At 35.6% G+C, this 14,293-nt stretch overlaps 1 protein-coding gene across 5 annotated transcripts in view; it reads right to left on the bottom strand.

Annotated features, from left to right (window-relative positions):
* The window catches only part of LOC125240560 (FERM, ARHGEF and pleckstrin domain-containing protein 1), a 92,787-nt gene that overhangs the window by 51,885 nt on the left and 26,609 nt on the right, over window positions 1-14,293 (bottom strand). For all 5 annotated transcript variants that reach the window (XM_048148487.1, XM_048148488.1, XM_048148489.1 and 2 more), the window contains one exon: window positions 486-590. In XM_048148487.1, coding sequence (XP_048004444.1) covers window positions 486-590 — 105 coding nt within the window. The remainder of the gene's footprint in view (window positions 1-485; window positions 591-14,293) is intronic.

Below are 14,293 nucleotides of genomic sequence, written 5' to 3'. Positions count from 1 at the left end.
ATTTTTAAATTTATTTTTAGTGCCATTAAAAGGATCTGTTGAGTCGAATTCCTGGTTATAAAGATGCGGAATACGAGATAGTACAGCATTTGCCCCGTAGTTAGTAGAATGTAGCCATTTGCGTTTCTACCGCCACGTGCCATCAACGATTGTCGCTTCGGCTATTTCCATAGGTATGTTAAAACTTATTTGAGCTTATTCTCTTTGTGGGGGTTTTTCGATGTAAAATTTTGTAGTGTCAAATTAGTTCCAACGACCGCCGCAAGCCAACATGGCATGGACGTGTCGATAAAATGACGTGTATTTGTGACAATCAGCGCCACTCTGTCACGCACGGTGCCTATATGTATACTCACATATGATATTAATTAACATAATTATAATAGGCATGAACTGTCAGTCAACAGATTTCAAAAGCTGTAGATGGCTTTGCGATTATGCAAATAAGCAAAGATACAAATATGAACAAAATAACAACATCATACCCGTGTTCCATTGGCATCTTGGTACTCTAATCCAAAATAGTCTGCTTCCAACAAGTGCAACTGTCGGCAGACTTGGTCAAACAGCACTCGGCCCACGGCTTTGGACTAAAACAATAGAACAGGTTTATTTTCTACTCATCTACTGTTCATTCTGAAATAAATCCATGGACACCAATCTAATAGATCTAATAATCAACAACAAAGGTTGCTAATTTTCGTCCACATATTGTAGTTTTTGTCCACAGACGCCATTAATTGTGACATATCACTATTACGTAAGTCGTACATAGACATAATTGTTTAGACAATACGTGCTGCACAGAAGGTTTACTATGCACAATCTGTCAAATGGACGAAAACTCTCACAGTTATGTAAATAAAATGTTATAATACGATATTATTCTCTATAATTTTTTGGAGCCATAAAAATGGGATTCAAATTAAAAAATTGCGAAAAAAAATTCTTATACAATTTCTATGAAAAAAAAAATTTTTTACATGGTGTTTTTCTGATGCTAATCGATTTCATTCCTATTCAGTATCAATAGTTTCTTAGGGCTCAACTTCCGGTAATGTACTAAAAGCCGAAAATTGTAGGAAACTTTCCACATTTACCCCATAGTGTGTATATGTAGATATCTACAAAAATGAAACTATTTTTTACAAACAGTTTTTTTGTTGCCAATCGATTCCATTCTTATCCAGTATCAATACTTGCTTTGCATTAAAAACCCACAAATCAATGGATACATTTTCCATACATTTTGTTATGGGGTAAATGTGGAAAAAGTTTTCTTCAATATGTGGCTCTTTAGTACATTACCGCAAGTTAAGCTCAAAGAAACTTTCGATACTGAATAGGAATGGAATCGATTGGCATCAGAAAAACACCATGTGAAAAAAAATGTTTATAGAAATTGTATATGAAAAATTTTTTGCAATTTGTGACTTTTTTTTATAAAAAAAAACATATTCATATATATATTTTTTTAATTTTTATTAGTGGCCAGTGTTTATGACCAACGCGCACGTTTCTCTGGAGTTTGTCAGCGATTCGTTTTAACCTTTTAACGAGCGTGTATGGGAGTAAATGTATTGTGATGTATTCAATTAAAAAAAACACCTTGTTCTACCACAGATAAAATTAAGTATTTATATTCATTTGGTAGCTTATTAAAGAGGCTTACTTTGATGAAAAATCTGGAGGTGTCGCTTGCATGATAATACTTAAAAAAAATGTTTTTTTTTTTCTTTAAATTTTTTTTTTGAGTTTTTGTATGGAAACATAACACAAAATTAATATCATATAATTGTCCTACTTACATGCATAATATACGTGACGCACGTCGAAATCGGCTGCCCAGAAAAAAAAAATATCGAAGAAAGTTCAAATTTCGTTTTTTTTTTACTAATTAAAGTTTTGGGAGCTGAAATAAAGTTTTGGGAGCTGAAATTGGGGGCAGATAGGTTCACATCGTCTATTTTAAATGTAGGTGCCAACAAAACTTAACATTAGTCAACACTAACTGAAGTCACAGTCTAAAGTTTTGTCTAAGGCAATACGCTGCATTCGGAATACGTGATTGGCTATATCCGAGAATATATTGTTTGCCAAGTGTGGCACTGAAACTTAAGCAGTTTAAGTGCTCTTCCTACCCCTTATGGAAATACAGGCGTAAGTTTTACTGTGACGTAACTAATATAATTTACTCCTATTATTTCTGAATCCAATACTTCGGATGGAGTTTGACATTATTCCGATGTTCGTCACACTGTGATATAAAAGGCAGCCTTGTACATTCTAGAACTATAAAATGTAGTAACCATATGCATATAAAACAATGCAACAAGAACGTATCTAAACTAAACAGTTACGGTGGTAATGAGATAAAGTGTTGGTGGAAGTCGTAAGTCTTCCAATTTGCGGCTCGCGTTTTATTTATAAAGCGCTGCGTCCCCTCCTACACGGCTCGATGGTCAGTTGTTTAATGCTAATTTACCGTAACTGATAGCTAGCAGAGGTCGCCAGTTTCATTTTATTAGACGTCAGCCTTCGTTTCAAAATGAACATTTCAAAGGATGACTTTAATGCTTTTATATTTATGTATATATTAAAGATATTTGAGATCCCGAAACACCCGAAACACGAGATAACAACAATAAAATGATAACTACTGAAGACTGGACATACTAATACTATTAAGGTACAGCGGGTCAAACTTCGACTGGAGGGCAAATGTAACTGATCCATTTTTAGGGTTCCGTAGTCAACTAGGAACCCTTATAGTTTCGCCATGTCTGTCTGTCCGTCCGTCCGTCCGTCCGTCCGTCCGTCCGTCCGATAATCTCAGTAACCGTTAGCAGTAGAAAGCTGAAATTTGGTACCAATATGTATATCAATTACGCCAACAAAGTGCAAAAATAAAAAATGGAAAAAAATGTTTTATTATGGTACCCCCCCTACATGTAAAGTGGGGGCTGATATTTTTTTTCATTCCAACCCCAACGTGTGATATATTGTTGGATAGGTATTTAAAAGTGAATAAAGGTTTACTAAGATCGTTTTTTGATAATATTAATATTTCCGGAAATAATCGCTCCTAAAGGAAAAAAAAGTGCGTCCCCCCCCCTCTAACTTTTGAACCATATGTTTAAAAAATATGAAAAAAATCACAAAAGTAGAACTTTATAAAGACTTTCTAGGAAAATTGATTTGAACTTGATAGGTTCAGTAGTTTTTGAGAAAAATACGAAAAACTACGGAACCCTACACTGAGCGTGGCCCGACACGCTCTTGGCCGGTTTTTTCCATTATTACACTATGATGTTGAGTTCTACATGTATCCAATGAACACGCCTACCATATATAACCGGTGGACACTCTACCTAAAAATGCAAACATTGTAAAACTGGATGGAAAAATGGACCAGTTACATTTGCCCCCAGTCGAGATTTGCCCCGCTGTACCTTACTCACAAACACCCTCCATTTTCTCTCTGGGAAGAATATTAAAGAGCCACTCGTGCTTGATAAATATATAATGAATGTTTTGATCAAATCAAAGTTTCCTCGACTTTTGGGAACAGGCTAGTTAGGTGTTGAATATTTTATAGTAATGCCCCCCGACGAGGCTCTACCAGAGGCGTCACAAAGGCTGTTTTAGGCCCTGATTAATAAATAATGATTAGTTAATACTAGTTATAGTTACATTGCCCATGTTTAACCGGCGGTTCTAAACAATTGTGAAACTTTGAAAAAAGAGACATCGATACATTTTTTGTGTTCGTAATTTACAGATTCAACGCTAACCAACTAGTCGTTTTGCAGGTTTTGGATCTAGAAAGCTTTTTAGCTAAATATGTACTATATTACATGTCAGCGGCTACCATGAAGCCCTGTACCTAAGAAGATAAAAGTGAATTATTTTATAAGGAACACTTAAGAAAATTACAGCGTTTGAGTAGATTCATTCGTGGGGGTTAAACTGAAATGGAAATTTTTACGAGGCATAAGTTTAATTTTAATCTAGGATTTAAATTATTAGTAAAACGGTATTATATCAAAATAAGAAATATAGGATTGAAATCGGTTCTTATCGCAACCAAAAACCAATACCGGCCTTAATATAAATTCCTCCACTAAAGCTAGCTAGTCAACAATAAGGCTATTGGGGTTATCGAAGCTGCGGGCGCAGCCTATCTGGTAACATTTGGCGAAATGCCAGCATCCTATGAGACAGTACTTGACTTTCTCGATGGCCGTTAAACGCTTACGAGTAACATTACATGTGAATCGTACAGGATTTTTTTGAGTCTGATTCCCATAAGTTAGTCTCGACTTGTACGACGTAAGTAGGTACCTACACTAAATTCTCGCGTTTTGTACACATTTTTAAAATCACACACGGGTCGAAAACGATAATTTTTTCCAACGTTTCGGCCAGGTTACAGGTTCGGGACCACGGCTAGTACAACCTGGCCGAATCGTTGGAAAAAAGGTAAAATCAGGATACAACAATGGTGTTCCGGATTTCTGGATCACGTGTGCGGCGCCGAACCCAACACGGAGAGTTCTTTTTGAGACTTGAATGAAATGTCAGATCCAAGTTTTACAAGCTGGTATTGTTATTATCATTATAAAATAAAAACCTCCTTTCCTATTGTTTATTAGAGACAGATGATTTATCATTTGAGAACAATCCCACTTGATTATGGTAAGTAAGAAAAAGAAAACAAGTAGTAAAACATACCTACGGTCAAACGAAACGGGTCAGTTTTACACACACGTCACACGCACACACACGGGTGACGAGTTAAGATAATCTGACATTAATTAAGAGGGGGTAGAGCAGGGAGAATTTTCAGAATCTGTCAAATTACCCCATTACACACACAAACACCCTTCACTCACACTACCTCAATTTACTGTGAAAGGTCAGTGACCCTTAATTTTTTTCAAGAGTGTTATTTTGAGTTTGTAGTCAACTACTGACCTCCTTTGAGAAATTAAACTGTAAAAAAGGTAGCATACAAGAAGACAGAGAAAAAATACGCATCATCTAGCTTTCCTTCTCTGTTCATGTCTCATGTGACTTAAATTTACCTAAATATGTAGATAACGTTCCTTACTCAGTTGATTGTTTATCTAGGTGTATTTCAAATTACTTTGCACTTCATTTTGCGTTACTTTTCTATACTTAGATTAAAAATCGTCAGCCTGCCTATCCCCGCAAACATTATTCAAAGTCGTGTGTGAAGGCCGATACCTCCAGGCAGACAATTATGGTCGCGTGATAAATGATAAAACATTCAGCCCTATCGCACTATTTGTAAGTGCAATAGGGACGGTCCGATGTTTTATCATTTATCGCGCGACTATGATTGCCCTGCAGGTCTTCAGAGGCCTGTGCTTTGCATTACGTATATGCGGGTTGTATTAAAGACTATCAGATATTTTCTTTATTCTTATTGTCGTTAGGTTTTTTTATCATTTAGTTTGATACACAATAAAGTATGTGTATAAAATAAAAACCTAATGAATAGAGTACAGCTAGCAGCAGTCAAGTCAGAGACACAAAGAAAGACAGGGAATATCGACGCATATCTTATCTTATCCATCGCCATCTGCATCAGACTCTTTATCTTACCCAATTTCCGAGTCTCTTCTCTAAATTTCAGTTTCTTGAGTTGAAAATGTTGAAACTCATACTTGGTAATAAATAAAACACAAAAAACATATAAAAATCACAATATAATTTTAAATTATAGCTTAGGCCCTGTACCAGTTGCAGTCGCCACGTCTGTAAAGTCCCTTGTAGTTTCTTTTAAATGGCTAAATACCTAGATGTTATGTCATAAACATCTGTGACGTGACTGAAAATTAAAAAACATCGCTCAGAGATAAGGTTCAAATTAGCATGGCAAAAAATACAACAGTGCAGTCAAAATAGAGATGTAGAAGGTCTCTAAATGTCGAATTACAACCAAGAACTACACTAAATTTTAATATAAAAAGTACAAATACAAAAAAAAAAGTCTAAAATTACTTTAGAGGTGCAAATGACTCTAAATGTCACAACTAAAAATAAAATGTATATCTACTTAATCTAATTCTCCTTAGAGATGTATATGGTCTCCATGAGTCAAAATCATATATTTAAAATATTCACTAAAAGAAAGGAAACAAACGACAACCGAACAAAGTGTCCTAATTTAATAAAAATTAGAATTAAAGTTACTAAGTTATAACAGCCCCAGTAAGCTTAAACAGACCGGTCTTCACAGACGGCACCCGTTCACGAGTATGACGCGTATCTCAGCCATCGCCTCCCTCAACCTTTATTCGGGAAGGTGGCGACCCGATCAACGACGCCACCGCAGCAAAGACTTTTAAGTGTGCATGACATGTTCAAGCTGCCAGGCTAAATTAAGTATTCAAATAATAAAACATAGCTGTAAGACACTATATTCTGTGCTCGTATGTTACAAAGGAAGGAAATATAGATTTATACAATAAAATTAAAGTAAGATAAACATTAAACACATAATCTTGGAGATGTATAAGGTCTCCAAGTGTCCACAACTAAACTTAAATAAAAACAATATAATCAGACGAGAATATGTTCTCATACGTCAATTGAACACTAGTATGCTTAATTACACAATGCAGAGAAAATGAAAAAATATATACGACTTCATTCCCCCGGAATCCCGGAGTCCCGGGTTCGAATCCCGGTAAGGGCATTTATTAGTGTGATGAGCACAGATATTTGTTCCTGAGTCATGGATGTTTTCTATGTATATAAGTATTTATATATTATATATATCGTTGTCTGAGTACCCACAGCACAAGCCTTCTTGAGCTTACCGTGGGCCTCAGTCAATCTGTGTAAGAATGTCCTATAATATTTATTTATTTTTATTTATTCATCTATTGACAAGCAACCACCTTAAAGGCATCCCTATCATCTATAAAATCCTTCACAGTGTAGTACGCCTTACATAACAACAAACGCTTACTGCGTGCCTTAAATTTGTCAAATGGCAAATCCACTATATCGGTTGGTACTTTGTTATAAAAACGTGTACAGTTCCCGACGAAAGACGTACCAACCTTACGGAGACGGTGGGTCAAAATACGAAAAAGCAAATGTCAATGTCAATATCACTGCCGTATTTCAGGCAATAAGGGCTGTTTTCTCAAATATGAAAAAATCTCAAAAACGGGACTTTATAAAGACTTTCTAGGAAAATTATTTTGAACTTGATAGGTAGACCAATTTAATAAAAGTTGTACGAAAAAAAATTCTGAACTAAGTTTGTAACTATATATGAAAAGCATTTTTATCTTAGATTGCATATTTTAGTATGGTAACTAGGGTTTGAGATCCGGATATCGGAATTATCCGGATATCCGTTGAATTTGAGATCCGGATCCGAGGTCTCATAGGATCCGGATAAAACGGATAATACAGATCCGTTCAATATGGGTATCTATCCACGCCAGAAAGAATTTTCGAATGAAATTTATGAATTATTTCCTGTATTTTGTCGCCTAAAATGTTTATTCACATTTTTTAAATTCAAATACTCCAGAAAATCAAGCTAGGTTAGGTTTGGTACATTACGCCATGCGATGAATCCATAAAACTATATGTTAACAAACTAAATAAAATGAACAGTAAACCATTGTTTTTAAAACTGCTTTCGTTTCTAACTGGATGCATCCCGCAGGAATAACGATAAATTATTAATTTTCTATAAAGCAGAAACGATTGCCATGGATGTTTTTTGGCTTAATGATGAATTCTAGAGATCATGGAAGTAATTAATATAATTATATACGTAATTATTTTATAAGCTATATAAGATGGGAGGCAAACAAGCAGACAGGTCGCCTGATGGTAAGCGATCACTCCCGCCTATGGACACCCAAAACAACAGAAGGATTGGAGGTGCGCGCTGCCAGCCTTAGAGCTTCACTGAAAAGCGACTGGCAAATATCAAATGACATTTTGCACATAAGTTCAGAAAAACAATTGAAAATGGTACATGATAACTAAATATGTGTAACATATTTTACACGTCTAATACGTGTAACGCAATAAAATTATATTATTTTATCTTTTTTTCCTACATCTACAATTTCACATGGATGTATTTATTGGCTGTGGTTACGGATAGACGCCCCAGTAAAACGGAGGTATTAGTGAACAACACTAAATTACCCTGCATTGCTAATGTATGTTAAACAAAAATATTGGCCCACTGTTTAATGTTATCCCTCTATGCTGTACGGCCTGTACAATGGGAGTGACATTAATTGTGTCGCTTAACTTCAAACTCTGGTAAATCCATTCTGCTTTTTCTTTATAATCATCCTTAAAACCGAATCGATTTACGCGACTTTGAAGTAAAACGACACAATTGTATGTTAAAAGTTCGTCTAAAAAGTTAATGAAGCAATAATAGACTATATTTATGTCGTATTGTGAGTTTAAATTATTTTATTTCGGTAACAGCAGCTTTGATTTGACGAAACCCCTATAAAAAGTGACCTTTTCAACACGGATCCGTTTTATCCGAAATATCCGGATATCCGGATCCGGCAAATCCTAAGATCCGAAATATCCGGATCCGAAAAATCGGCGGATCTTGCAAACCCTAACTATGTGTCATTATGGTCAATGTTACCCCATGCAAGTGATCAAAGGCACACCACAGAGTAAATCATTAGTAATAAATGCCTAGTTTGACTTTATGATACAAAACTCAATACTTACAATGGTAGGTATAACTAAGCAGAAACACATTTCTGGCAAGCTACTTAATATTCACCTTAGTAGAACCTTTTACTTGAATACCACTACGTTAGTTTAGAAGTTATTTAAACATGAAAAATAGCAACAAACTATGCTTATATTTTACAACGTTATCCGCACTGCCCACGACCATACTTACTTGTTCACTGCGTCAGAGCACCATTTATAAAAGTTGGTTTAAGGTTATCATATGTGTAGATTTCGATAAATTTATTTTATTAATACATAACCGACTACTCATAACATATTAGTTAGTCAGGTTTTGTTCGTAGTCCAAAAGGGTCAACCCTAGCACTTTGCCCTATTCACCCCAACGTTAGGGTGAGCGAAAATTACTAAATAAAACGACATATTTTCAAAGACAAACCGAAGTTCACACCGCTGGAAGATTTTTTGTGTAAAAAACCGGCCAAGAGCGTGTCGGGCCACGCTCAGTGAAGGGTTCCGTAGTTTTCCGTATTTTTCTCAAAAACTACTGATCCTATCAAGTTCAAAATAATTTTCCTAGAAAGTTTTTATAAAGTTCTACTTTTGTGATTTTTTCATATTTTTGAAACTTATGGTTCAAAAGTTAGAGGGGGGGATTTTTAAATACCTATCCAACAATATATCACACGTTGGGGTTGTAATGAAAAAAAAAACCCTAATATCAGCCCCCCACTTTACATGTATGTGGGGTACCCTAATAAAACATTTTTTTCCATTTTTTATTTTTGCACTTTGTTGACGTGATTGATATACATATTGGTACTAAATTTCAGCTTTCTAGTGCTAACGGTTACTGAGATTATCCGCGGACGGACGGACGGACGGACGGACAGACAGACATGGCGAAACTATAAGGATTCCTAGTTGACTACGGAACCCTAAAAATTAGCATGGAACATATAAAAAAAGTGCTATCGACGTTCAAAAGTCGGTTTTGGTCCTATTCAGCACAAATTACGGTAGTTCATACCCGTTCCGACCCCATGAACCCAAAATCTTCAGAAAACGATGTACTAAGTAGCCCAAAGTGCAGCGCCGTCTCTAGGTGAATTGGGTTACTAATTTATGCAAACTATTTAAGTAGCAATAGATGTCATTTCATTTAGTATTTTAGAGGTAACTAGGAAAGATAATTTAGTTTTACAATTGTGCGAAAAAAGATTCTCATTTGGCCAGATTTTTTAACCGACTTCCAAAATTCAAAAGGTTATAAATGTATAGTTTTTTTTTAATATCACTTCTGGTCCAATTTCAAACCCCACAAATATTAACGGCAAACTGATAATGACATTAAGTTTTTTTGAAATAAATTTGTGACATATGTGGGTAGTTTAGTAATTATAGGCACCGACTGATTGTGGGTAGGTTTATATTTTCGCTCTCTGCTAATAAATCTTGTATGGAACGGACGTGTTTTCCTTGGTGCCTCTTCATCAGCGCTGATCTTCGGCTGGGAGCATACCTTACAAAATTAAATGCAAAAAAAAAGTTTATCAGTAAAAATTACTTATTTGAAAATAAAGTCATAACCGTTTTCATGCTTATACCTACATTGAAATAGATATCACGCACGAAAGTAAGAACGACAAGGCCCCCTGGTGGCTGAGCCGGGAATCGAACCCGCCATGTCTTATTATTATTATTATTTATTTATTCATAGAACAATACAAGATTGTGTTGAATATTTACACTATACCGTAATCCTCTAAGTGCCACTTGCACCAACGAAGATGGAGGATTAACCTGAGGGTTAACCCACTATTTTACATGGAATTTGACAGTTGACAGCCCACTAACCCTGAGTTAAGTGGTTGGTGCAAATGGGCCTTATAAGATTCATATACGAGGTGGTCAAAATGTGCCTATCAGAGATAACATACACTAGAGAAATTTCGTTGGGTACCACACGGCGGGCGGGTGGCCTAGTGGTAATGACGTTAGCTGCGTAAGCTGAAGACCCGGGTTCGATTCCCGGCTCGGCCATCAGTAGGCCTTGTCGTTTTTTCTTTCGTGTATGATATCTATTTCAATTTATGTATGTATGTATGTGAACACTTTATTGTACATAAGACAAGTTAGGACATATAAATACAGTATAGTTATGGTGTACAAAGGCGAACTTATCCCTATAAGGTGTCTCTTTCAACCTTTGAGCGAATTGAGAATTTATTATTTATATAAACTTGAAAAAGAACAAATCAAAAATTATTCAATAAAATAATTTTATTTCTTCCCTAGTTGTATAGTTTCATACTTATGATTTTTATATTTTAAAGTAATCCATTTATATTATAGCAATCATGGGTGAAACGTGGAGGTTGACAGAAGTGTAATTAACATTTCTAAATGTTGATTTCTTGTATCTAGTCTAACTACGAAGCAATACATTGACGTATAAATTGCGTCCATATACAGAGAGGTCATTCATAAAAACATCACTTTAGGTAAGTTATATATCTTTTATACAATTTGACAACCATTGACTACACATCACAATTTACCCCTCTTCCGACCCTAATCACCCCCTTCGTAAACCTATTTACCCCCTTTGCGACCCGATTCCCCCCATTCCTGATCCTATTCACCCCTCAGGCCGCGGATATTTATCCATCAAATTTAAATTGAAAATTGAAATTGAAATCGTCTGTCAATCAAAAGAAAATTGTAGTAAGTATGTATGGAACATAAACTTTAGAAGTGTAGGTATACACTACATTCAAAAGGATAACGAAAAAATTCTGAGCAAAATTTCACACAAAAATAAAGTTAAAATGAGTAAATAATACAATAAATTTAAACGCCAACTTTGACAGACATTTTCATGCCCCTGAATATATTATTTTCCCTGGAACTACGGAACCCTACACTGACCGTGACCCGACGCGCTCTTGGCCGGTTTTTCTTCTCAATGAAATGCAGAGATAATAAAAAATTACACCTCCCAATTTATAATTTTTTTTTTGCAAAAATTTCATTTTTGACACAAGCTTTACCTTAGCCGACTGTACCTTTCTTTCAACAATCATCTATTGCTCTCCGAGATGTTTCTAAAAACCCCTTACTCAATGGGGATACGACGTTTCATAACAGAGTTCCTCTGACCACCTTTCTGCTCCATCATCAGATCACCTCCATGATACCATAATATTGCATTGTCACGTGATTTACATATGTGTGCAAAATTTCAGCTCAATCGGAAACCGGAAAGTGGGTCAAATTTAGCTTCTACGTTTTGACCCAAACTAACAAGGCAAGTTGAATAAAAGCTTGTAAAAAGGCTTCTGATATCAGATTTGTAATAAGTTTAGTTGTCATAGTTTAAGAACAGATGAGACAGACATATGCAATGACAATATATTACTGCACGTGTTTCGTGAGATGTCAAATCACCTCATACAATTTACCGCTCTAAGGCAACTAAGGTAGGGTTTGTTATTGCACTTTAATTACATATTAATGATTTCTAGCCCGTAAGATATATATTTGCTTTAACAATGGATAGATAATTATGCGAGTGAGAGTGTAATTTAGATTTTTATAAGGAAACAAATATTTTTAAGCGACCCGATCAGATATTTATACGAATAAGGACCCTCCCACATCTACCGTGTTGGCCCGACGCTACGCTCGCGAGACGCTAGAAAGAGAGACTATGTTTTTGCCGGTCACGAAGCATCACAATTTTTTGCCGGGAATATGTCGTCATATACTTATGGCCCCTATAGAGAATCGGATATGTTGTCACGGCCGTTCATAGTCATATACGTATGCTGGTGACTGTTCCATGAACATCTGGTCTAGTTGAATGGAGAAGTGCCATTCAAAACGAGCGTTACTTTCTAAACAACGATCAACTTACGGTTACTTACGTGTTCGTGGTATGCACAGGGTAATCTTTAATGAAATTGAAAAATTTTTTTATATAAAAATTTGAACCAGAAGCACACCATACGGAATATTGTATTTAATAAATAGGTACTTAAGTATATACCCGCCCGCATTTCCCTTTCTTCTATTCTAAGTAAGAATCGATTAATAAGTATCTAAATATGTAAAAATAAATTAAATTATAATTGTTTACATACAACCTGGTTGACAGAATTTGACGTAGGTGCTGTCATATATATTTTTAAAATGACGTACTGTTAATACCAGCGTAATGAAAATTTATTCCAATGAGTAAAAGAAAACATGAAACTCTTTTCAATTTAACCGAACTAGAATGAAATCATTTATGCTCATGATATATTTTTATTTATTTTTGATGCACAAGCCATGCACCTTTACACTTTAAATGAGATTGGATCTCCACCTGACATTATTGATTTACCCTATTTATTTTGAGCACAGTTTTACACTGGTATGGTTTTTCGTGTACGTACACTATTTTCTGTCAAAATATTTGTCAAAATGAAACGTCAACGCGGAGCGACCGGCGACACGTCTGCCTCCGATGAGCCGCTCCGGGCATCTCAGGGGCAGGAAACTTAGAAGAGGCCCCTTTTTGCATAGAAAGTGGCTACATCGTGTGAGTTTTTTGTACCAACATTTCTTAAGAGGGGGTAGAGCAGGGAGAATTTTCAGAATCTGTCAAATTACCCCATTACACACACAAACACCCTTCACTCACACTACCTCAATTTACTGTGAAAGGTCAGTGACCCTTAATTTTTTTCAAGAGTGTTATTTTGAGCTTTGAGTAATTATGTTAACTAGAGAGGGCACCTCAACTTGATTTTGTGTAACAACACTTAGAGCTGATCAGCACACACGCGCTTAGTCTGTGCCGAACGGCTGTGGTAGATTGACGTATCGCAATGAAAAATATTTCGTCTAAATAATGCCGTCATGTGTAGTGAGGTACTGCACAGACTGCTCAGGAAAATCTAACAAAAGCTAAGGAGTGACTTTTCATACGTAGGTTTACTGCATTTTTGTTTAAACACGCTTACTTTTAAAAAAATGTATCAATATAAACTCATGCCGAAGCGCCATGTTGCGGCGGCCATGTTTCGTTGAAACCAAAGAGTAAAAAATGCAACAAAAGCAGACGTGACAATATCGCAAGTTAGTTCAAGTTTCCTATCATACATTAAATTATATATATTTATCGACGCAAAAGAGGTTATTTAATTATTATTGTCAGAATTGCACAGTTTTCCGACATGTCGGTCTATAACAGATTCTCAATAAGTACGCGTGTCGAATTTCATGTGAGTATGTAAATGTAAGTGCAGTACCTAACCTGCCTGAATGAATTTGGGTAGGTAGACGGTCAAGCAAATTATGAGAGTATAAAAACGCGCGAAATTCAAATTTTCTATGGGACGATAAACCCGCGCCCATACATACATGGATGTAGATAAAGTTATATGTGGATAATTAGGCATTAAAACACTCATGTTATCTTATTAACACAACAAAAACAACACTCATCTTTTAATGCCTACCATTATGCAAATGTCACATAAATAACTAATATCCAGTTGCGGCTACGTGT

This window comes from Leguminivora glycinivorella, chromosome Z, assembly GCF_023078275.1.
Source record: "Leguminivora glycinivorella isolate SPB_JAAS2020 chromosome Z, LegGlyc_1.1, whole genome shotgun sequence".
Classification (NCBI taxonomy): Eukaryota; Metazoa; Arthropoda; class Insecta; order Lepidoptera; family Tortricidae; genus Leguminivora; species Leguminivora glycinivorella.
The sequence above is the reverse complement of the archived record's forward strand: the minus strand, read 5'-3'. Positions and strand labels throughout refer to the sequence as shown.